General features: G+C 39.2%; 1 protein-coding gene across 1 annotated transcript; it reads left to right on the forward strand.

The window, feature by feature from the left end:
- The first annotated feature begins 1893 nt into the window (after positions 1–1893).
- On the forward strand, positions 1894–22185 carry LOC134546369 (ATPase family AAA domain-containing protein 2-like). Its single transcript, XM_063393399.1, has 17 exons — positions 1894–1908; positions 2765–2813; positions 3134–3232; positions 4304–4400; positions 5144–5306; positions 5523–5638; positions 6847–7021; positions 7628–7716; positions 8070–8229; positions 9391–9481; positions 9917–10225; positions 12039–12129; positions 13526–13709; positions 15239–15424; positions 16515–16703; positions 19307–19435; positions 22051–22185. The coding sequence occupies exons 1-17, from the start codon at positions 1894–1896 to the stop codon at positions 22183–22185; spliced, it is 2277 nt and encodes a 758-aa protein (XP_063249469.1).
- The last annotated feature ends 2642 nt before the right edge of the window (positions 22186–24827 follow it).

The raw sequence follows: 24827 nt of genomic DNA on the forward strand, positions 1-24827 counted from the left end.
AGCTGTTTGTATTTTTGCTTTGGAACAGGAAATGAAAAGTTTTTAAATTAGCAGGTTTGGATAAGCTGTATCCTACAATGTTTAAGGCACTGTTGAGGAGTTGGACTGTTAATGTTGATTTTCAGTAACTCTTGCTACACAGGGGAAATTTCAGGAGTGCAAAGGAAAGGTAACATGCCAGTATTTTAATAGAGTAAAAGAAATGAGCCAGGAAATTATAGACTTGTTGGTGTCACATAATTCCTTGGAAAAAAGTAATGGAACAGATAATGTGAAACTGAATTAATAACGAATTAAAAGTGAGTAGCAGAATTAATGCCAGTTCATTTGTATTTAGGGAAAATAATCCTGTAAAACCAGTTTCACATTATACTTTCTGTAATATATGTTGGGATAAAAGCTGAAGAAAAGGTGATTTTTGAGGTCCACCAAAGCTGTAGACTTGACGAAGTAGTTGCACCACTAGAAATCTCTTTTGTTTGGCAAATTTAAAAGTGACCAGGTTTTTTCACCATGTGCAAAGCTACTGAAATGAGCCCTATTAGCAAGTCTTTGTGCATAGTATTGGCCAGGGATTTTCTCCTTCTTTTGACAACAGAGAAAGATCTTTTTCCTGGCAGTAAGAGATGTGTTTAGGCTGAGACTTCCCTACATGCTGCTCCATATGCAATGTGTCTTCAGTGTGCGTGTGGTGAGGCACTGGAACAGGCTGCCCAGAGGAGTTGTGATGCCCTGTTGTAGGCCAGGCTGCATGGGCCACTTGGTCTAGTGAGAGGGGTCCCTACTCACGGCAGAGGGGCTGAAATCAAATGATCTTCAAAGGTTCCCACCAGCCCAAACCATTCCAGGATCCTGTAATTCTGAAGTTCTGGGCTGCAAGAGGGAGTTTGTACAGCAGAGCCCCGGCAGGACTGGGCCTGCCCAGGCCTGGAACTTTGGAGAGGGGCTGTTGCTGGGCAACCTTGCAGCCCTCCTGGAAACATTCCACAGCAGCTGGCACACAGGGCCCCTCTCTTTTACTCTGCCTGCATGGGTATGTCCTGTCATTACTGTTAGAGTACTGATTTAGATAAAAGTGTGGCCTTTGTATTTTGCAGCCAAGCTCTTGAACCTGAGCTTTTTTTGGCAACAGGTTCTTGTGGTTGTTTAAGACTTTAGTTCAGAGTATGTCCAGAAGGGTGTATTTGGCAGGTGTTTCATGTGTAAAGAATTTGAGCAAACATTCTAATGTTTAAATTGCCTGATTTTGGGATTGCCTATTGCAGAGAGATCATCAAACCTGAGCCTCTGTTATGTGTGGGCTGGTTCTTGTGCTCCAAAACAATCACTTTATGTGGTGACTTTCAGTAGATTTAACTTTTCCTCTAAATCGGTTTTCTTGGCATCAGAAGCACCTTAATGTTTAATTAACTTTTCTTTCATACTTAAAACCAATTTTCTAATGCCAGGTTGAGTAAAGATGCAGTGGAAAGTTGGATACAAAGTGAAGCAGTCTTAGTGTTTCTGCCTGTGTGTCTGTAACTTAATTCTCTTTGTGAAGCCCACACTGACATGGTTTTCTGAAAGGTTTGCAAAGTGTAACAGCAATGAGATTTTTTCTACAGTATATATAGTCATAGAAAATCAGTGTAAGACCATAATTCCAGTTACAAGAAGAGTAAGCAATCTTAAGAGTTGAGGTTGATGGTCCTTGTCACTTCGTTCCAACACACTCTGAGAGTCAGTTGCCTGAGGAAGGGGGTGAACTAGAAAGGGCTAAATGCTATCATGCAGAGCAACCTAAGTGCAATGACAGACTTCCATAATTTCTTTCTGTTATATTAATATGATCTTTAGAATTCATTTTTTAATTGCTAAATTGGTTTTTTTTATTGTGTTCAGCAAAAGGGGAAAATGAACCTGAAAATGGTATGTGTTTGCAAATGCTTAACCACTTTTTCTTAAACCTCTCTGTAAAAAAGTAAACTTTTGGGCCTAATTTTTGAGTAGTGTTGAAAAACTTGGCTGGAGGTCAATGACTTGCTTTGTGCACACTATATTGAAATGTCATACTGGTTATGTATGCTGGTTTCAATGAGGTTTTTTGTATCTGCCTATCTTTAGTATTACATATCAACTTTGTATCTTAGTACTTCAGAAGCAGTCTTGCAAGAAAGTGGATGATGGGGAGGAGATTTGTAGGGTATTTCAGGTAGAGGAATTATTTGGGTGTATTTCTAATTCAGCTCAACAAACTTCTTCCAAAACACAGTTTAGTCTAGAAAACTATTTATTTTTGCTCTCCAATTATAGTTAAATACCTTACAGTCGTTTTACATCTACACTCTAAGGGTGAAGGAAATATCTTCTTCAAAAGACACTCAAAAATAGCAGTGAAATGCTGCAATACATGCCATAACCTATGCTTTCTGAGTTGCCTTATGACTTTTGAATGGACTCTGCTTATCAACAGCTGTTTCAGGGCTTGAGTTTTCACTTCAGATCTTACTAAGAAGTGATGCATGCGTTACCTGTGTTTGTTTTTTTCCAGCCTCGTCTGTGAGCTCAAGTAGTCCTCCGTAGTGAGAGGAAATAATGTTTTAGAGCAGAACTATTTGTTATTAATCCTGGGTACCAGAGAGACATGTTCCTATTCTCTCCTCCTGTGCCTAATTTAATCTTCTGTGTGAGTGGAGTGCCTGGATAATGTTACAATATAAGTACCAAATGTGCCCACAGGTTTTTTGCATATTTCTGACTGATTTTTCTTGTTTCTCTTAATTAGGAAAGCCTAAATATGGGAAGAACTGACAATGAAAAACCTGATAATCCAGGTAGCATTATAGGCTATTTTCTGCTCTAAATTTTCTTGACTACACTCTAGCCTTCAGTTGTCTTTAACAATTGAAATGGGCTGAACTAGTTGTTTTTCATCTATTAAAGAATTTATGTTGCTATTGCCAATATAAGCTGTAAGCTCTAGGGCTGTACTGTAGTGAGCTCAGAACATGTATTCAGAGGAAAAAAAAAATCCATGTTCTTCCAAAACACTTACAAGATAAAAGGTTGTGGACAGGTGGGAATATGTCATGTAGCGTGTTTTGAGTACATCACATTTGCAACAGTACTTACACAACATTGTGTTGATGGGCAGCGTTTTCACCAGAAAGAGATGAAGGACAAGAAGGCGATGGCCCGCGTCGCTCATTCCGGCAGAGGAAATCTGTTGAGCACTATGAATCTCCATCGGAAAGTAGGTGTGCTGGGCTCACCTTGGCTGGACACCTGTGCTCACCAGGCTGCTCCATCACTCCCACTTCTCAGCTAAAATAGGGAGAGAAAATAAGACGAAGAGAACTTGTAGGTTAAGGCAGTTCACCAAAGCAAAAGAAAAAGGATGTGCACAAACAAAGAAAAAAAATGGATTTTGTTTTCTGCTTCCCATCAGTGAGTGATGTCTGGCCACTTCCCGGGAAGCAGGGCTTCAGCAGTGTAGCACATGCAGCTCCAGAATGCAAACATTTTTAAAATTACAAATGCCCCGCCTTCCTCCTACTTTTCTTAACTTTTATGGCTAAGCTGATGTCATATGGTATGGAAAATCCCTTTGGTTAACCTGGGTCAGCTATCCCAGATGTGACCCCTCCCAGGCTCTTCCCAGCCCTCTGCTTGGGAGTGGAATGTCAGGGAGACAGCGCTGATGCTGTGCCAGCACTGCTCAGCAGTAGCCAAAACACTGGTGTGTTATCAACACCTGTCGAGCAACCAAGGCACAGCACAGCACTGTGAGGGCTGCTGTGGGGAAAATTAACTCCATCCCAGCCAGAACAAATACAGTATGTTATACAGTACTTTATATTACATGGTGTCTCTTGGGAGCTAATTTCTAGCATGGAGGTGGGGAGGTTGTTAGTTTAGGGGTTTTTTTTTAAATGAAAATGCATGCACAAAACTTCTCCTTATATTTCTTACTTCATTCTGCCAGTAAATTGAATGCATGTATCCTGTGTGCAATCTATTTTTTTTTCTTGCCATTTGGCATCCTTAGTGTTGATTTTCAGTTAAAAAAATGACCTATCTACCCTTAAAATAATAGCAGTTTAGAAGACTTAATAATCTTACTCTTGTGTTTTTCAATTTTTCTTAAATATCAGATGTTGTCTTTTTACTTCTATTGTACACGGATTAAACCACCCAATATCCCCTCCTTGAAACTTTTCCTGAACTTGGAGATGGATAATACCTGTCCCATTTTCTGCCTTTGAATATCTTGGTTTCTCTCAAACTTGTTTGCAACAAATTCTAAATTCTTTGCTTTCAACAGATCTAAGAAAACGTACAGATCTAAGAAAACGTAACCGAAGGTCTTCCAAACATATTTCACCTGTCAAAAAGAGAGATTCAGGCAAAAAACCTAAAAGGTTGGTATATGGTTTGTGATAGCTCTCCTTTATGAGTGTCATTGGTCATATGACTGAATAATGCTTTCTAGGTTTTTTGGACTGGTGGTAATTAGAGATTAATATAATTGCAGATTATTACTGTGGTTGTCTGGGGGTGTAAGGAAAACAAACACTGCAGAGGACATCCTTTTTACTAACCATTGGTTTTATTTGAAAATGCTGTATTTTTGGTCATTGATAAAGTGATGATGAGGGTTGTGGCTGAGATCGTGTAACTGAAATTCATTTTTCTGGAATGGGAGCCATAATGTCCCTTTCAAAATCTTAGACTTGAAGGGTGTACAAATAGAGATTTAAAACTTAATCTTACAGAGAACAGTTTATTAAAAAGGAACTTACAACAACTTACAGGAAGAGCCTATATGGAAGTTTCAATGGAATTTTTTTTCAATCACTCAAGAAAGTTCATGTTTCTTTATGAAACTATCCTTAAAAAATGCCTAATGAAATTCTAAATTCTAAGTTGCAATATTCATACTTGCAAATGCTAAGAGTTTTAAAAATAATTAACTCAGTTTAAAGTTCTTTACTTACTCTCATGACCATTAAACATAAACCAGTTGGAATAAATAACCATTTAGGATGTTTATGCTCATTTATAAGGTATTTTGGATTCACTTGCTATCATTAGAAAATCAAAAACCATCTAACTGCATAATAAATTAGAAAGCACTTTTTTCTTTCCCCTTAATTCAAAACAGGTCTCTTTCGGCCAAATCTCAGAAAGGTGGCACAAAGGGAGTTCCAAATGAGCACATGAAAACTGAAGCAACTCAGAAAGGCAACTTAAATGAAGTTCATAAAGATCACATGAAAATTGGAGCAAGTCTGGCTGGTGTGGAGCAAATGCAAATAGATGGTTCAGTAAGTACTTTTCCTTCATTGTGTCTCTGAGACATTTGCAGTATTTATGAAAGCTTCCAGTAATGGGCTATCTACAGCTCCCTTGACTTACAGTTTTCTCTCAAGCAATTTACAAATTGCTACTAAAATTTTCAATGTGCTGACATCTAACTTGTGATGGAACCTTATAGAGGTTGCAGCTTTCTTTAACATGTGTTCTGTTGACTTCATCTTTAGGCACAATTTCATGGTGTGGGTGGTCTATCTGACCACATTTCAGCCTTAAAAGAGATGGTCATTCTGCCGTTGCTTTATCCTGATGTTTTTGAGATACTGAAATTTAAACCTCCAAGGTAAGAGACACCATTTAAAACTATAAGTTCTTAACTCAGTTATTTTCAGGAGAATATTCAACTGAGGTATCAACGTGTTTCCATGCTTGAAAATTTTCAGCAGTGTTTATGATTCTTTTTAGCACAAATAAAAAGTAATTTTTTAAAAAAAGCTAGAATACAACATATATGTACGTTCAGAGATTTACTGTGTGGCAAGACAATCCTTTAAAAGTGTCTTGCCTTTAAAAGGTGGAATTGGGGGCTTTTTCTTTAGAGTCCTGCATGCAAGTGGACTTGATTAGTTTGTGCGCAGGAAGGAATTATCTGCTGCTATTAACTGTAGTTTGTTTTATGGAAGTCCAGTTCTGTCTTACACCAACCCTTTTTTTTACGAATATTTTCAGTTATTAGTTTTTCAGTTGATGGGACTTGCAACTAGGACTTTTCAGTGTTTTTTATGCTTGGGCTAAAATAAAAATCTCTTCCCTTCTTACACTGCTAAGCAAGTTCTGTGTTATGAAATGAGATTATTAGAGATTCATTAGCTTTATATAACCTTGGTCATGATATATTGAAATAGGACTTTAAATTCCTTGCTTCAAGTCAATTTAAAAGTATTACAAACATTGAAAAGAAAATCAGTGTTTTGCTTCTTTATTCACTGAAATTCTTTTTGAAGCGGCAGTGCACTGGCTCTTCTAGTTGATGGAAATACAGAAATGCAGAATACCTTCCCCTTTTTAGATTATTTCCTCTTCCTTAATTACCAGTGACTTAAAGTTTTTTAAGGGAGAATGAAATGCTTTACTCTTAAATCTTGACTTTGGTGAAAACAAGAATGAATATGTTGTTTATCACTGAAAAATGAATTGATTATTCCTAAGTTAGCCCAGTCTCAGTGTCTGCATTTGAAGTTTGCTCTTGTTTTGCTCTGCTCTACTGTAACCATCTCTGTCGTTTTGCCAGAACTGGCACGCTACTATCTTTTCTCAAAATTTTGTACATCTGCATTACTTCCCTTATTCATTTTGTTTGCTGCCTTGCAGAATTGTGTAGGAACACTTCTGACTTTTCTCACACTTCAGCTATCACTAACTTATCCATGAAGTGTTCAGCTTAGGAGAGCAGAATTGTGTATTTTAGGAATGGGAGTTGTAATAGATACTTTTCCATGATGTTTTTTCCTATATGATTTTTTTTAAAAAAATCTTTCTTTTAAATTGTAGAGGCTGTTTATTCTATGGTCCACCAGGGACTGGAAAGACCTTGGTTGCTCGTGCGCTTGCTAATGAATGCAGCAGAGGCGACAGGAAAGTAACCTTTTTTATGAGAAGTGCTGCTGACTGCATGAGTAAATGGGTAGGAGAATCTGAACAACAGCTTCGTTTAGTATTTGAGCAGGTAAAGTGGAAACATGCCATGTGTTATGTCGGAATTGTAACTTTTTGTGGTCAAGAAGAACTCACTCTTTTTCATGTTTTGTAACCTCCTTCCACTGAAATGGGATTATCAGTGCTCCCTTTTTCAATGGAGTCTTTTAAGAGGTATTGAAAAGATTGTAAAACAAGCAAGAAAATCATCACCACCACCACCCTCAAAAAACCCTCCACCATACACACAACTCAGTCACAAAAAAGGTCTCAAGAAGAAAGAGACGGTAGCTTTAGGTGAGAGGGAAACAGATGCAGGGTGAAAACACGTTCATTTAAATTAGTAATGGAAGGTTGCTTCCAGGAACTTTGAGTCCTGTCTCTGTTCTCATGGTTGCCAAATTGCAGTAAAAACTACTGGTATGATTTGTTTCCTGTCACCCAGTCTCAGTGGGTTGACAAGCTGCCATTTTCTGTTGACAGGCTGCTGTTTCACATTAGGTTAATCACTAGAGATCCCTGATGCTGGTCTGAAAAATCTAGCTCCGGTGCCTTTCCAGCCATAGTGTCTTTCATGCATTTCTCTTTCAAGCAGTACCGTTTTCCTGACGTCAGTGTTCCTGTGTTTTCTTTGTAGGCCTACCAGATGCGACCTTCAATTATTTTCTTTGACGAGATCGATGCTCTTGCTCCTGTACGGTCCAGCAAACAAGACCAGGTTCATAGGTAGGACATGTTTTGTATCTATGTAGAAGGTGTTTGCTCTTTGTGAAAAGAAGACCACAGCCTGTTTATCTTGATGTGACACCTTCATTTAACCTGAAAACTAGTAATTCAGTGCCAGTGAATTTCAGAGGATTTTTAAACAATAATTGGAAACAATTCACTAAGATTGATATCTGTACCAGGTCTGTGTTACCTTATCTCTATTTTGTTATATATTAAAATAATTCATTAGCTGTATCATTCAGTATCTTGTCAATAAAAACTTGTCCTTTTTGAAGGATAAGTGGCGAAGGTTATGTGAGACTGAAGAAAATTTACTAAACCAGTGAATGAAAATTATGTTTCTCTGCTAGCTCTGTTGTGGGGACACTTCTGACACTTATGGATGGCTTAGCCAGCAGAGGAGAGGTTGTGGTAATAGGAGCCACCAACAGACTGGATTCTATAGATCCTGCTTTACGAAGACCTGGGCGCTTTGAACGAGAATTCCGCTTCAACTTACCAAACAAAGAGGTCAGAACTTCAAACCAACCTGATGTAGCAAAGTCCATCTTTATAACAAACCCCTGTAACAAGGCAGCGTTGTGGAGTAGTGCAAGTCTCCATCTGCAGTGTACAGCTTGGAGACAAGGGGGATACCTGCAGACATTCCATTGTACTGTGAAGGGCAAACCTGGTAATGAGTATATATAGGAATAAGATAATGTCAACAAGTAGTTGCTTCTCTCTTGGACAAAGATATGAAGTACACTGCACAGGTGCAGCGCTTTGAGTTCAATGGCAATAACTAAGCAACAAAGAAATTTGTTTTATAGCAACCAAAAATATTGAGGTGGGGATGGCTGAGAGAGAGAGATGGTGTGCAAAACTGTAACCCTGCTTTTTTGTCTTTTCTCTGGCTATCACTGATATTTCTTGGCACTTTTTGGAGCAAAGATAAAAGGGTAATTCAATTGAAGGCTAGTAAAAGTGCATGAAACGGTGCATTAAGCACAAACATTTGTATCCAGTGTTTATAAGCTCTCAGGAACAAGAGACAAGGTGCCATGAAACAGACGTAATACACAATTCCCTGCTGTGGAAGAATTCTAAAAGTGTGCCATGATTAATCTGTGTACCAGGAGATACTTTACAGAAGGTCTTGCTGGGATCAGAGATGAGAATGGGCGATGTTTCACTTTTTCTGGATGAGTGACAGTAGTTTGAGTCATAGTTTTTGTTTCTGGTAGCAACTATAGCAGTTTTAAACGGACTAGGATGGTTTTCTTTGAATGAATTGGCAGAAAAGCAAATTTGATGAGCTACTGAAACTGTCACTGTGAAATTTTGCTAAATTTGACACAAAATGTCCATTTGCAGATGAGGCTTTTACTACAATTTGTTCTTCCAAATCATTAGGTCTCACGTTTATAAAACTCACTCTTTATGGAAGATGCACCTGCCTTTTATTTCACTGCATCCCTCACAAGAGCTTGATGTAAGAATTTAAGAATGATTAAATTTCCTGCTTGGAGAAGCAGCGAGTGTATTGATAACTGACGTTTAAAATGCTTACAAGTTTAGCAGACAAGAAAAGTATTTGTACTAGTGTGAGAAGTTTAGGGGTTTTGTGTTGTGGTTGTTTTCCTAAGAGAAAACTTAAGGCAAACTAAAATGTAATAATTTTGTTTCTAGGCAAGGTTAGAAATTTTCAAAATTCACACACGAGACTGGACCCTGAAGCCATCAGACAACTTACTTGAAGATCTGGCTGAGAAATGTGTTGGTGAGTTTGAAAACAGTGTGGGCACTTTTCCCCTGGGCAGTGTTCAGCCACTCTGCCCCCAACCTGCAGCACTGCATGGGGCTGTGACTGAGTGCAGGAGCCAGCCCCTGGCTTTGTTGAGACTCATACCCACTGATCTGGCCTGTCCAGATCCAGCCCTGCAGAGCCTTCCTGCTCTCCAACACTCCCACCCAACGTAGTGTTGTCCACCATCTTACTGAGGCGGTGTACTCAATCCCTCATCCATGTCATAGATAAAGATATTAAAAAGAACTAGACTCAATTCTGAGCCTTGGGGAACACCACCAGTGAATTCTCTGCCAACTGGATGCAGCGTCATTCACCCACACTCTTGGTTGGCCATCCAGACAGTTCTTAACCTATATAGCACATATATATGTTGACGTAACATTTGGTTCTTGTTTTGTTTGTCAGGATTCTGTGGTGCTGATATTAAAGCCTTATGTGTTGAAGCTGGGCTCTGTGCTTTGCGCCGCCGCTATCCACAGATACATGAGAGTGACAAAAGACTGAAGATAGATGCCAGATCAATTAAAGTAACAGCAAAGGATTTTGCCATGGCCATGCAGAAGATTGTTCCAGCATCACAGAGAGCTGGGGCTTCACCTGGGAGAGCACTACCACCTATTTCAAAGCCACTGTTAGAAAACACCCTGGAAAGAATTTTACAAGCCCTGCAGAGAGCATTTCCCCATGCAAAGGTTGCACTGAAGAAGAACCAAGGTATTACGATAACATCTAATTGTTTAAAATCCTGCCAAAGCAAAAACTTCTGATTTCTGCAACCAACGTACACAAACTTCTTAGCCATTAATGCCAGTGCAATTTTTTACTTTGCGTGTGCAGAGCGGGAGCTGTGCTCCACTGTGAGCTCCACTCACAATGCAGTGGAGAACTGTGGGCTCTCTACTGGAGCCCCTTGTTACTGACAGTAGCTCACATCCCGTTAATCATTTCAGAGGTGGATCTAAGGTTTCACATGTGAGGCACTTCTTTCCAAACTATAGAATCATAGAATGATTTGCATTGGAAGGGATCTTAAAGTTGACCTAGTTCCAACCCTGCTGCCTAGGATAGGGACACTTTCCACTAGAGCTCCATCCAGCCTGGCTTTGAACACTTTCAAGAATTGGGCATCTACAACTTCTCTGAGCAACCTGTTTCAATGCCTCACCACTCTCACAGCTGAGAATTTTTTCCTAATATCCAGTCTAAGCTTACTCACAGTTTGAACCCATTCCCCCTTGTCCTCCTACTACATACTCTTGTAAGGAGTCCCTCTCCATCTTTCCTGTAGGTTTTCTTCAGGTACTGGAAAGCCAAAAGTAGCTCACCCCGAAGCCTTGTCTTTTCCAAGCTAAACAAACCAAATTTTCCCAGCCTTTCCTCATAGGAGAGGTGCTCCATCCCTCTTATCATCTTGGTGGCCCTCCTATAGACTTGCTACAGAAGGTCCTTTCTGTGCTGGGATCCCAGAACTGATGCAGCCCTGCAGGTAGGGTCTCACCAGAGCAGAGGAGAGGGGCAGAATACCCTCCCTTGGCCTGCTGCTCCTTCTGCTTTAGACGCTGCCCCAGATACTGTTGAGATACTTTCTGAGTTGCAAGTGCATGCAGAAATTGCTGGGTCATGTTCAGCCTCTCATCCACCAGCAACCCAAAGTCATTCTTGTCAGGTCTGCTCTTGATCTGTTCATCCCCAGCTTGTGTTGATACTGGGAGTTGCCCTGACCCAGATGTAGCACCTTGCACTTGGACCTGTTGAACCTCATGAGATTCCCATTGTCCCAGTTCTTGAGCTTGTGCAGGTCCCACTGGATGGCATCCCATTTTTTAGGTGTGTCAACTGGACTGCACAAGCTGCTGAGCTTGGTGTCATCAGCAAATTTACAGAGGTTACACTCAATTCCTTCATATATGTCATTAACGAAGATATTAAATAACACTTGTCCCAGTAGGGATCCCTAAGGGATATCAGTTGTCACTGATGTCAACTGGAACTCTGAGCAATTAATTGCTACCCTCTGGATGTGACTATCCAACCACTTTCTTATCCATGTAACAGTCAACTGATCACATCCATCTGTCTCTATTTTAAAGAGAAGGACATTGTGGGAGACCATGTCAAAAACTTTACATAGGTCCAGATAAATGATTTCTGTAACCCTTCCTTTGTCCACTGATGCAGTCTATAATTATTACTAATATAGTAAAGAAATGCTTAAATGAGAGGAGAAGGGTTTTTCTGGTGTCTAGGAACTACAGAAGTTGTTCCTGATCATCTTTATTCTAAGAAAAAAATCTCCTAAGTGTTTGTCAACAGATGCAAATCACAGGACATAGGACAGCTTTGTATAGACTTGAGCAATCTCCTTAGATCTGTGGTAGGGTGTACTCTTCAGATAATAGGATTCAAATGACAAAATGTAAGAGAAATGGTTTCCAGCACTGATTTCAAAAGTGTATTAAAGCAAGAGTGAGATATGAACTATTCAGTGAAAATAACAAATTTCTCTTGTCTTTAAATCCTATTTTAGGGAATGATGGGATTGACAGTGATGACGACTCACCATCAGTCTCTGAAAGGAAGCCTGGCAGCAAAAAGGCAGAATTCCGCACTTTTAGCAGGTACATGTTTGTCCTCTTCATGTTGACATTTTTGAGATGGCTGCATATGTAAAATGTTATGTAAATATGTGAGGGCTGCTAGATGAAGAAGTTAAGGGTGCCTATGGGGGTGATCAATATTTGCAGGAATTCAGCTGTGAAGATCCAACTGAGTACGAGATTGAACTGTTCTGACTACATTGCCCTAACTCATCAAACTGATTGGCCCAGCCCTTTTTCACTAGGTCAAACGGGTTCACAGACTATTAAAACATGCTGATTTAATCCATAGTATTCCTTCAAAGACTCAAGACCCAAAAAATGCTCATTTTGTCCTTCTAGCTTAAGAAAACTCTATGGATTTATGTAACCATCTTTTACCCGTCTACCTTCCAAGATGGTTGAACCAGTAGCAAATTATGTATCAAAACAAAATCAAGAAGTGGTTTCCTAAATCACTGTGAGAAAAATTTATGTCCACATTTTTTTTATTTTTGACATTTTAATTGTGGAAGTCACATAGTCCAACAGTTTTAAAAACAGATTATTGCCAGATATTTTTCTCCCTTCCTATGGCTGTTCTGCCCAGAAAACCTGACTTGCTGAGCTTGGTTAGGTCTCTAGGATCTTTGACTTCAGCAAGTAAAAGCACAATATTAATGTGGTGGGAAAATGAACAAACCTCTTCACAAGTGTATTTCACGTGTGAAAAGCAAGCTGACTAGAACACTGTTGCATAAGTCAAATATGAAACCACCAGAATGACTGAATAAAATAAATATAAATCTTATACATATTTAGTATAATCCTATAATTTAATCAATCCAATCATGTTCTTCTTCAGATACAACTAGCGTGTTTCAGTACCCACGTTACTATTTTTTCTAGAAATGTGGTTTTACCCTTCTTCCCACCCTCTCCAGGAACTGTGGCCAAATTTTAGCTAAATTTGACAGGTGTAGAGATCTCACCTAAAATCAAGACAAGCTGAAAATGATTTACAGACAGTGAAGAGACCCGTACTGGTTTGTGCTGTGAGAGTTGTTATTTTGCCCTGTATCAGGTTACTGACCACCTGCTTTGTGTGTATTTACCTGGACAGTCCCCCTGTGGGATTTAAGAACATAAACATTAAGTTTTAATTATATATTATATGTCTTAAGTTACATAACCCAGCCAAAGGAATAGTAGACATGCTGGGAACTGACAGGATATTTTAGCAGAGGAGTGACACCAGTTTTTGAGAAAATAGACTTTGATGCATAGACTGGTCTTCCTGATCACAGGATAACAGACCAGCTTATTGTTTGGTAGAACATGGAGCATGTTTAGGAAAAAAAAAAGTATGGGAAAAATTTTTAACATCTGTGTGCCTCTTCATCGCTCTTTTAAACTTATTTTCTTCCTGTTGTTGTAGAAGTTCTTCTTACCAGCCAACATCTTTCAGGCCACGGTTCTTACTAGTTGAAGAGCCAGGATGTGGGCAGGCTTTTGATTTGGCACCTGCTGTGTTACATGCCCTGGAAAAGTTTCCAGCTTATACACTAGATCTACCAACCTTGTTTGTTAGCACCACATCACAGGAAGAAACATGTTCACAGGTATCTATTTTTTGTTGATCTCATAGGGTTCTTGAACCCTATATAAACTAGTGAAATAAGCACAACTCACTGTTAATGGAGCTGGCCTGGTTTGAATTTGCTGTTATGTTTACTTTTGTCTGAAAATTCAGTTTTCTTGTAGATGGAATGATACTGATTAAGGACATTTGTACATAGCTATGTTTAATTTCTATTTGAAATGAAAGAGAGAGGATGTTGCTAGCAGCTTGGGATGATGAGATGTGCTGCTAATAAGCCCCTCTTTGTGGCAAGTAATCCTGCTGGTCTTGATGGGATCCAGAAAGCTGGTTTTGTTGCTTCTTAAATCTCTGTGCTCCCAGTAGCTGGCTCTGCATCAGCCTGATGGCATCATGCATTTTTTGTAACCTCATTTTTATTGTATTTGTAGGGCAGCCAAAATTTTTGTGAAAATAAATTTTTTTTAATATACATATACAGTTTGTTCTGCTGCAGTGAAATGCAGTGAAAGTGTTGCAGTTCATAGAATGCTCAAATGTGTAAACAGATGTGTGTTCCTTAACTAGAAAAATAAATATAAGCAGATTACTGCAGTTTTGATTTTCTACCTTTAGGCAGGAAATAAATTTCATTACTCGCTATCACTGTATTAAAATATTTTGATCTTTATTAGCAACATTTTAGAGCTGTACAAGTCAGACACATCATGTGGCTGGATACTTGTTTGCCACACAGGAGGAACAATTCTCTTTTTGTTATGTCATGTTTGCACCTATGGCTGTATAAATGCTCTGTCTACTGCGTGGATATACCACACTTTTTCTATCTTGTGGCAGGATCTCCCTGCATGTTGTTACTCTGAAATGGTGCACGGAGAAATTTGCCATGGACAAGGATGGTTGCCACTTCTCTCATGCAGTAGATTCATGTCCTCTTCTGGGATTGAAGTGCCATCTGTAGGCAGTGGTTTGTGGCCTTTCAAAGCACATCATCTGGTCTGATGGATACTTTGATAATGAGAGGAATAAGAGGCTCTGAGCCATTTAGCTCTTCAGGCAGGCTAAGGACTGGTCACCTCTTATCAAATGTGCTTGAAATCACGATTTGCGACCAGGCTTCTTTTAGTGTGTTAGCCCTCATCTTTTCTCATAGGTCTTTGTTCAGGCTGTGCTCCAGCCTAACGTGGGTATGGGCCTATGCTGAACTGGAAAGGCAATCACAATTGTGTAGCAATTTCTCCAGGCTAACACATCTAGCTGAAGGGTTAGTCTTGATTTTTCAGGCACATAATCACATCATTTGAGTTTTGAGTTACCTTACCCCTAAGTAGTTTTGAAATCCAATTCAATTCTCTTTCTGTCTGCATAGCATTGTCTATGTTTGAGTCAAAGTGAAAATGCCACCTTATTTTAAGTAGTGGTTCATTTATTGGTTTGTCTAGATGTCTTGGCTTTATGCATTATTTCACAAGACAGTCTGACTGATATGTAGTTACTTAGTGGCTTGTTCTACATGATGTAGTTTTCTTACCCAAACTTTGTTTTCACCAGTTGATACGAGAAGCTCAAAGAACAGCACCAAGTATCATTTATATCCCACAAATCCCTTCGTGGTGGGAGGCTGTTGGACCCACACTGAAAGCTGGTTTTACAGGACTTCTGAATAACATTCCATACTTTGCTCCAGTTTTGCTCCTTGCTACATCTGATGTGCCACATGAAGATCTCCCTGAAGAGGTATTTCTGTCAATACTTTTCTTTCTTTGTTACTCAGCTTCTTGTTAATTTATAGCTCCTTGAAACATTGGAGTAATGTGCTGCTCTTAGGAGATTTAGCTGTTATTACTCAGGCACCAGAACCCTGTCTCTTAAAATTTGCTTAGACAAAACAATGCTGAAAGCATTTGTCTAAAGTGTTTTCTGAGTAAAGAGATTGACATTGACCCAACTTTTTCTTGCTTCTCACACACTCGTGCTTACTAGACAGACATATAGATACACTTCAGACAACGCTCAGTAGCTTCAAGATGGGTTGATATGTACTTAGTGAAGAATACACAATGCTTGAAAGGTAGCTGGGAAAAAGACTGCTTTTCTGAAAACATTTTAACTGAAAAAGTACTGTAGTCACACTTAATGATAGAGTGTAATTTCTATATTAAATTATTTCACAAAAAAATCAGCTTCTTTCTTCATCAAGATGGAAACTTGACAAATTAAAAAGCTAAGGACTAACTTCTGTTTAAGCAACTTGGAAATCAATTTTTAGTTGTATTTCTTAACAAAATTAATTAAGAACACATGCTGTGCTTTCTTGAATCAGAGTGTTCATTAAAGGAAGGTGTTTAAAATATTAATGTGCTGCTCTGATTATTTTGTCTAAGTAACAGAAGTTTTTATAAAATTAATAAGTGCCTTCTAAAATTAAAAAAAACCCCTAACTAACAACCCACATAACCAAAAAGTTGGCACTTGTCTGCTGAGCCCTGCCTCTTCCCTCTGTAATTGTCATAAATATTCAAGCTAAAGGGCATCAAGCTGGGTAAATGTACAATAAGCAGTATTTGGGGTGGTGAATATCACCCCTTTCTGATTGCCTTATCCCACTTTTTTTCATGGATTAAACTCTAGAAGGTTGATTAGAGAAGGTATTTTAGTCTGCAGTGCTATGAAAATCTAGCCTTTTAAGGCCAATAAGTTAATTTGTAATAGCTTGTTTTATCTAGATTTATTCTGCATAATTTAGAAATGCACTCATCTGTTTGGAATAAAAAAAAAAAAAAATTGTAGCCTTGTATCTGAAATCGCTTTTCTTCTCATGGTCTAGATAAAAACATTGTTTAATACCAATCGTGAAGAAGTTTTCAATATCCCGCGGCCTACCTCTGCTGAAAGAAAAGGGTTTTATGAGGACTTGATTATGAAGCAAGCTGCTGAACCTCCTGCATCAAGAAACAATTCAGGTAAGGATTTTCTGCATATACAACTTTGCTACTGTAAGTTAACAACTAATACAGTATTTGCTTTGGTGATAATTCCCTGTCAATCATTTTTCATGTACTTGCATTTGAGCACCATGAATTCATTCAATTTTTTCTCTATTATTGCAGAGAAATATTAAAAAAAATTCCTATTTTAGGTACAAGATACTTTACAGATACTCTATTCTGGGAGTAGAATTAACATTAAGGGAAATCTTGACTTAAATTTGTGTCATTACAGAGTCGCAGGTACACCTTCCTGCAAGCTGTTCTCAGGTGGATGTGCAAACACAAGCATGGGACAAGAAAGCAATCAAAATTCAAAAACGAGGAGTATTTGTGGATTACTCTGAGCTCAGAGTAAGTCTAACTTCAATTTTGGTGATACTGAAGTAGGACATTTTCTTTGTGATTGTAAATTAAGTCAATTGTTAGCCAATTCAAACAATTTATGAGAGGGATATATGGCTTGTGAAGTAATTCAGCATGTAAGGGACTGACGGTTGTTTCTGTAGCTGGTGTAAACTGCTGCTCTTGCTGTATTTTGAAAGATGGGGTTCTCTACCTAATTTTTAATGTAAAATGGCTTGTTAAATTTTAAAGTAACCCATGGACAACCTTCTAGTACTGTCAGTTACTAATGAAGTTTTTATGATGAATTGGGGTAGGGTTGTTTTGTTTTTCTGTTTGCATGTTTTCATTTGTTAGGAACCAGAAAAGAACCTTGGTTTTTAGCAGTTATGGCTTTAAACATGGAATTAGCAGGTTAACCTAAAGCACACTCTGGACAAAATACAAATACCTGTTTTCCAAAATTCTTTCAAAATCCAGTGTTAGAATTTTGCGTTCATACAGTTACAGAGTTTAAGGTTTTTCTGTCTCCTGTAGTAAAGAAGCTGTTATCCTTGGCTATAGCTGGGGAAAGGGTCAAAAGTGGGCCTAGCTGCAGGGGGTAAAAGAGGTTCATTTGCTTGAACTGAAGAGGGTATAAAAGAAGGAACTGACTTTGAGGGAATATTGCTAGGACTAAAATTTGGGAAATTGATAGTTGAAGTCCTGGAGTTTGATAGTTGAAGTCCTGGAGTTTGGTCAAAGCAGAAGAAGCTGTTTATCTGTCTCAGAAAGGGAGTATTATTTGGATGTTTATTCTCCATAGGGAGAATATGACCAGATTAGAATCCCCTCGGATGAAGGGGCTTGTCCACCCAATATCTATCACATTTTTAAGCTGTGACATAATTTTTAGAAAAAAGTGAAACTAGCTTTCTAAGGCTGGTGTCCCAAGGAAGCAAATTTTGGGGGGTTTTGTTGTTCACATCTGCCTGCATATGAAGAGAAACCACATAGGTTTTTCTAGAATCAGAGTGCTAATAGCATGTGCTCCAAAGTTATTTCCAGCTGGAGAAATGATATGGTAGAATCCTTATCGATATTTCAGCTCATATATATTTTCCCAGCTGTGAGGAGAAAGTTACAGTCATGAAACATGTCTTTTTAGAAGACTTATTTCCATAACAATAGTGTCACTGAAACTTGATGCTTCTGCCAGAGAACCTCTTTGTAACTTTCCAGAAGTCAATACGCTGGGTGAACCTCCACAATATATCTGGTTGGGCTTGGATGGGATAGGTTTTTTAAAATTATTTCTTTGGGTTTGTTCGGTTGGTTTGATTAGTGGCAGTTTCTCTTTGTTTATTGCTTGGTAATAGTCATAGAACTTGACAGATAGAAAAGCATGCAGACATCTATGTAGCAGCAATTAATAGTTTCACTGGGGATGTTGGCCATGCACCTCTGTCCTATGTGTTGTGTTTGCAGCAGCTGAAAGCATGCTGTGTGGGTTTTGTGCCTCTTACCTGCACGTTGGATAGAAGGAAGTTCAGGCAAATACTCCAACCTTGTGCTCACTGATCTGAGCAGGGCTGAGTTAATGACAAACAGCCGTAAAGCAGTAATATTTTCATTTGGTGTAGCTGCTTTTGTAAGCTGTATCTTCACAACCCCACACAACACATAGCTACTGAACAGCAGTGGTGCCACTAGCTTGTTAGTGTTGCATTTCCACAGATTATCACATTCACATCTCCACAACAGAAGGGACTGTGTGACAGATTGGTAATTTGCTACAGGCGGTCATTCTGCTAGTTCATCCACTCCTGAGCTGAAAGGTAGGACGTAAATGGTGTTTGGCACAGTACATTTCCAGCTAATGGCCAGAGGCGAGCACCTAAGGAGCTTCTGTTTCCAGCTGGCACAGCTGTCTCTGGAAGAATAGCTTGGCTTCCACAGACATATTTTCCAGGGCCCTGTACTGCATTTTTAATGAAATACAACCGTGACTTTTCAGTGGCAGCTACTCTTTAATGAAGTGGACTGTGTTGTTCCCCCACTGTGCTGGAGACAGTTGATTGGCAGCTATGATCATTGATGTCATAGATTGATGAGTAAGAAAATACTGTCTGAACTTTAAATTTTCCTTTTGTCCAAAGTGTGAGAAATTAACTTGTTTTCTCCAGTTAAATCTTGTAAGATATTTAATCAGCTCTCCAAAGTGCCAGTTTTATTTAATAATATATGAAAGCGGGACATACCTTGTCCTATTCTGAATTGTAGTTTCCCCCTTTTTTTTTTTCTTCAGAAAGTGTTGGATGCTGTTGTTAGAGCCACTGAGAATGTCAGTATATCCAGCATGGCAAAACTATATTCTGTTCTTAGCATGTGCATTTACCAACAGCGGGACAATCCGGACAAAACCAATTTAGTGGAGGTAAATTTTTTTGTCAATATAGCACTTTCTCTCACATGGTATTATGTGTGTGTGTGTGTATGTTATGCATATGTATGTGCCCTCCATTATTTATCACTCTTTATTGCTTAGCTGCCTGTGTTACAAGACTTTAATTTCAGGCTAGATGACATTTACTCCTGTTGAAAACCCATTGTTGAATTTGGCATATCTGTTGGCAATTGCAGCAGAAAAAGGCAATGGGTCCACCTACACAGGCCTCTCAGACCCGTTAATCTGTCTGTCACTAGTCCACAGGGTGGGGGGCTGTGAAAGGAGAGCACTTTTCTCAGTCTGCCACTTCCTCTTGCTCCCCTTGCAGGCAGACACACATGGTAACACTTGGCTAGCACTCATTCCATTCTTGAAAAGAAATTGAATATCAAACCTTACAAGAGTTTCAGGCTTTTCTGTAGCGTCACTAGACTTTCTTTGTACCTTGGCATGGCTCAAGCATCTTTAATATGACATGTGGGGGTCTTCCTGCCTATGATGGTTTGATGCTAATGAGTCCAGCTCTCTAATCTCTTCCTTTGAGAGAGGATTTCTGAGTTGTTAGAACTCAACAGAAATTTTCCACAGGCACCCATGGTCCCAGGCAGGCACTCTCAGTATTAAGTTGTTTTAGATAGATTGAATATTCAGTCTTCAGGTTCAAGATCCTTGAGTCCATTTGTCTTTTAGGTGTTTATACATGAAATTACATAAAATTCTTTATGCTTCTAAGTCTGCCTTAATAAAAAGAGGAAGCCTCTTCTCTTTACACAAGGAAGCTATTCCTGAAAAATGCACCATTCTCCCATCTAGCAAAATAATCTGTTTTAGCATGAGGAGGGATTTGTTTGTGTTATATCAGGACTTGTGGGCTCTTGTGACTAGTCTCGATTTTTTTGTTCATTTTCCATGTCTGTTTTTAGCTTTAGTTCCAGCTTTCAGTAGTGGCTCTTCAGGAACTGTCTTCTTTTTTTGTTGTTGAAAGCACCTTGATAGAAATCCATTGTTCCTTGAAATAGACCTCTGCAGTTCCTCTAGCCTACTCTCTGTTTTGGGTGCCTAAGGATGTGTTTGAAGGTAGTGGGGTTAGAAAGACATTGTCATGGTGGTAGCACATGTATTGGCTAAATAACACTGGTATCTATGTACAGATTCTTGATCCTTTTGATGAAGAAGTTATCAGGGTTCTCAGGCTTGTATTCACACTGACTCCTAATCTGTCTAATTTTTTTTTCTTATTAGGAAATGAAGAAAGAAATTGCAGCCCTCAGTTGGCTGTGATACTTGACTTCATTGTACTTGACATACTCTAATGTTCATGTACGGCTCCCAAACAGATAAGTTATATTTAACATCTCACTAATTGTAGCAGCTACGGAAAAAAAGAATAGAAGAAAGAAGATAAGTACATAACTGAAACCAGACATAATAGAGTGCTGAACCAGCGACACTTGGTGGAATGACCAATATAATGCAGATTATGAGGAACAAAACAAGGCAAGCTTATTAACTAGGCAATTCCAGCAGTAGCTCATGCCCACTGGATCCAGAAAGGATCTGTCTGAAGAAGGGAAGGCATCAGCTGAAGAAAAGGGGCACCAGCTTGAAAGAAGATTGAGCATGTGGGCTAATTAGAAGTGAGAGAATCAACCAACCAATAGAAGATTGAATATTAATTAATAGGAAGACTATGTAATTGGGAGCCAATCAACATTAGTGTCTGCAAAGTTTTGATAGTCAGTATGCTGGCTTTGTGGATTTGTCTCCTACCACCCTTTTCTACACAGAACTGCAAATAAATCAAATACCTCTACTTTGTGTGGCTTGGCCTTTTGCACACTGGGTGAAAGAACACGTTTCGGGACCACAGTGCTTTCCTTTCAAGAGAACAGCATGGAATTCTTCTAAACTTATTGATTCTGATTCCTGCTGTTGTCTCAAACCTTCCAAACATTTTTTATCTTCAGAAGACACTGGAACTGCATATTTTTTTTCCTTCAAGTCTATTTCTAGCAAAGAGAAGCTGAGAGGCCGGGAGCGGGACACAAGGCGGCATTCCCGTCCGTGACTCTGCCCTGCCCTCATGGGGACGGGCCGGGAGGCACTTTTGGGAGTTTCAGTTGCATGAATTAGGGCTTTTTTTAAAATTTATTTTTATACATCAATTTCAAAACTACTGAACTAAGAAGGAAATCCTCAGGGTGGTGGATTGGTGCTTTCTGGGTTTTTTTCCTTGCAAAAGGTTGTGGACCTGTTCTAAAATTGCTGCTTTGTTTTTGCAGTTTAAGCCCTGAGCAGGCAGTTACAGTTTCTTTTGGAGAATTCCATGGGAGACAATATCAAAGATTTTACTAATGTCCATGTAGAAAACATCCACAGCCTTCACTCCTCCATCAAGCAGGAACACCATGTTGTAAAAGATCAAGCTGATGAAGCACCACCTAACTTTCATAAACCCTTGCTGGCTGAGCCTGAGCCCTTGGTTGTCTTGTGTGTTCCATGTGATGGTGCTCAAGATGATCTGGACCATGACCCTCCCTAGCACCAAGGCCAGACTGACAGATCTGTAGCTCCTGGGATGCTCCATCCAACCCTTGTTGTAGATGGATGTTACATTTGTCAACTTCCAGTCAACTGGGACCTCCACAGTTAACCAGGACTGCTGGGAAATGATTGAAAGTGGCTTGCCAAGTTCTTCTGCCAGCTCCCGCAGTATCCTTGTGTGGATCCCATTATAGCCCCTTGATTTATGGGTGCTTTAAGTGGTGTAGCAGATTAACCATTTCCTCCTGGCTTATATGGGCTGTATTCTACTCCCAGTCCCTGTCTTCCAGGTTAGGGGGTGAGTACCCTGAGGTCTGCTGTCTCTGGGTTTCCTTCTGTGTCGAGTAGAGGACGGAGATTGTCCAAAGCTCTCCTTTTGTTGGTGATATATTTGTAAAAGCATTTTGTCTTGCCTTTTATGGCCCTAGTGAGAATAAGTTGTACTTGAACTCTGGCCTTTTAATTTTCTCCCTGTACAACCTCCTCACATCTTTGTAGTCCTCATGTTCTTCTTCACATTTTTGTCATCTTCTCCATCATTAACTTATGTTATGTCTTGGTAGCATTACCATGGAGAAGCAGAAGAATCTAACCTGGTTTCTACCACTTCCAGCATGAGATTTAGTTTGGTGTACTTGTTATGAAACTTTGGATTCTAAACTGAACAAGCCCCATCCCATAGCCATCAGAGCTTTCCTCACACAGTAAATGTGAATAGTATTATCCTCCTTTCAGAAACACTGGTATGAACAAGATCAACAGCCATTAAAAAGTCTATCTTCAGTTCCCTTTGGGTTTCTGAGGCTAAATGCCAGCCTTCTGAAATAAATCTTTTAATGTCCCTCTGAATGCTGCTATAAATGGAAGAGAAACAGGAGAATTAGACTTTACTCCTAATTAGACTTTACTCTCTGGACAAGGTGTTTTTCTGCTGCATTAAAGGTATAGATGTTTGGCAGAACACAAACACCCTTGTCTCCCAGCTGGTCCTCTGAGTGGCTGGGTATGGCTGGACTTAAATTCTAGTTAGAGCCAATATACATGGTTCACATAAATATGTTCTTGCTCATTTTCCTAGGATTTTCTCTCTGACAACACTGAATGTTTCAGTGAACACTGTCTAAGATCAATGAGAAAAACATGGCATCTGTTTTAGATTCTAGCTTTGACAAAAACATGGAAATACTAAGGGAAAATGTCAGTTGATGTTTTATGAGGTATTCTATTTCTAGGTGTTCAATTTATGCAATGAAAAGAGAAAGCATGCACAATGAGTCATGTCATGGCAAATCTACAGCTATAAGTCCACAGGGGAATATGAGTCTTAAAACCAAACCACTCTTCTTAGTAAAAGACTGCTTGTGTAAAACCCATGTATTTATTCACAGCTCCTTTGAGATCTCCCCTCCTCTTTGGTTACTGGAGATACTAGCTGCCCTGTGGGGCATCAAGATTACGGTTAGGAAACATCTGTCTTTTGAGTGCTGTGTGTGTAAGGTATGCAACTCATGCATACCTTGGGGCCACAGGTTTTTCTTTGCAAGATGTAGGGCACTAGATTATGAATCTGGTGAACTTCCCCAGTCTTGGGGAAGTGTACAGTACAATGTAATATAAGATTTGTATACAGTGCTTCTAATTCAGCAATCCTTTTCTCCTTTCCTCTGTCCTCCTTCTTGATGTAGCCACTTAGCAAAGCCAAAATTGGGTCCAAAAAAGGAAGACTATAAAGAAGGTGAGTATTAGTAAACCCTTATGTGTTCTTTTTAGCCTGGTTTCTGAGAAGGATTGCATTTCGTCACTTTGTCTATTTAACTTGGCCCCAAAAACTGCTGAGCTCATTAGTAAAATTCAGCAGAAGTTGTGAGAATAGATACCACAAACATAATGAATTTCCTTGCAGTTTTATGAAAAGATGTCAGTGCAAATAGGAGGGGATGCTGTTGATTTTTTTAATGGTTGGGAAGAATGCAGTGTGAATTCCTGCCTGCTCTTAGGCACTAGAGAATCAATTCTTTAGCCCAAGTTTCTTTGTGACATGGATTTTTTGGAGTCTGCAGGACAAAGATTAATTGTAAATCATTCTTGAGTAAGGAGGAAAGACTGCAGTATTGTAACACATGTAAAAATTAATTTGTTCATTAGATGCACAAACCCACTGATGTGGGGAAGTTGAACCAAATTGCTGTGCTGAGTACACAAGCAGGCTTGGTGCCCTGAGGCTGCTTGCTGGGAGCTGGGAAAATCCAGTAGCTCCAGGCAGCATCCTGCCAATCATTGGCTGAATGTGGAAGGGGGACTGAAATGCCCTTTGTGTTTAGTAACTCAAGTTCTACCTGTGCAATATAGATTGTTATTTACTGAGCTCACAATTAGTTCTGCAGTTGGGATGATGAGGTCAAAACTAGCTGCACTTAATTTAAACTAACATTATGATCTATCTATTACTTTGTTGTTTCCACTTTTCCATAGAGAAGGAACTGGAATAAATTTGATCCTACATGGAAGTTGGGTATTTGTTATCATCAGACTGGCTTTCAGTCTATTAAAAATTTGCTGGACAAGTCAGGCTTTTAAACAGGTAGTTTAAGCTTAAGTACTTTAAGTTGAATGCTGTGGTCATGACAATGACTTTCAATTCAGTATTTAAAGAAAAAAAACCACCCACTGTAGACATTTTTACATTTTTCTAGAGCAACAGACAAATAAAGGGAATAACATACTTTCTGTCTCAAAGACTTTATACAGCATTTTATACTTTAGTCACCAGAATACTGAAGACCAGAGCGATCACAAAAGATACAGGAAAAAATATATTCAGAAAACAGGAGAATAA

Source organism: Prinia subflava, chromosome 1 (assembly GCF_021018805.1).
Source record: "Prinia subflava isolate CZ2003 ecotype Zambia chromosome 1, Cam_Psub_1.2, whole genome shotgun sequence".
NCBI lineage: Eukaryota > Metazoa > Chordata > Aves > Passeriformes > Cisticolidae > Prinia > Prinia subflava.

What these genes read in the sequence shown, in the direction of transcription:
- LOC134546369 (XM_063393399.1), top strand. An exon ending in CTATGAATCTCCATCGGAAA is followed by an intron (nt 3,233 to 4,303) that starts GTAGGTGTGCTG and finishes TGCTTTCAACAG; the next exon opens with ATCTAAGAAAACGTACAGAT. An exon ending in AAATGCAAATAGATGGTTCA is followed by an intron (nt 5,307 to 5,522) that starts GTAAGTACTTTT and finishes CTTCATCTTTAG; the next exon opens with GCACAATTTCATGGTGTGGG.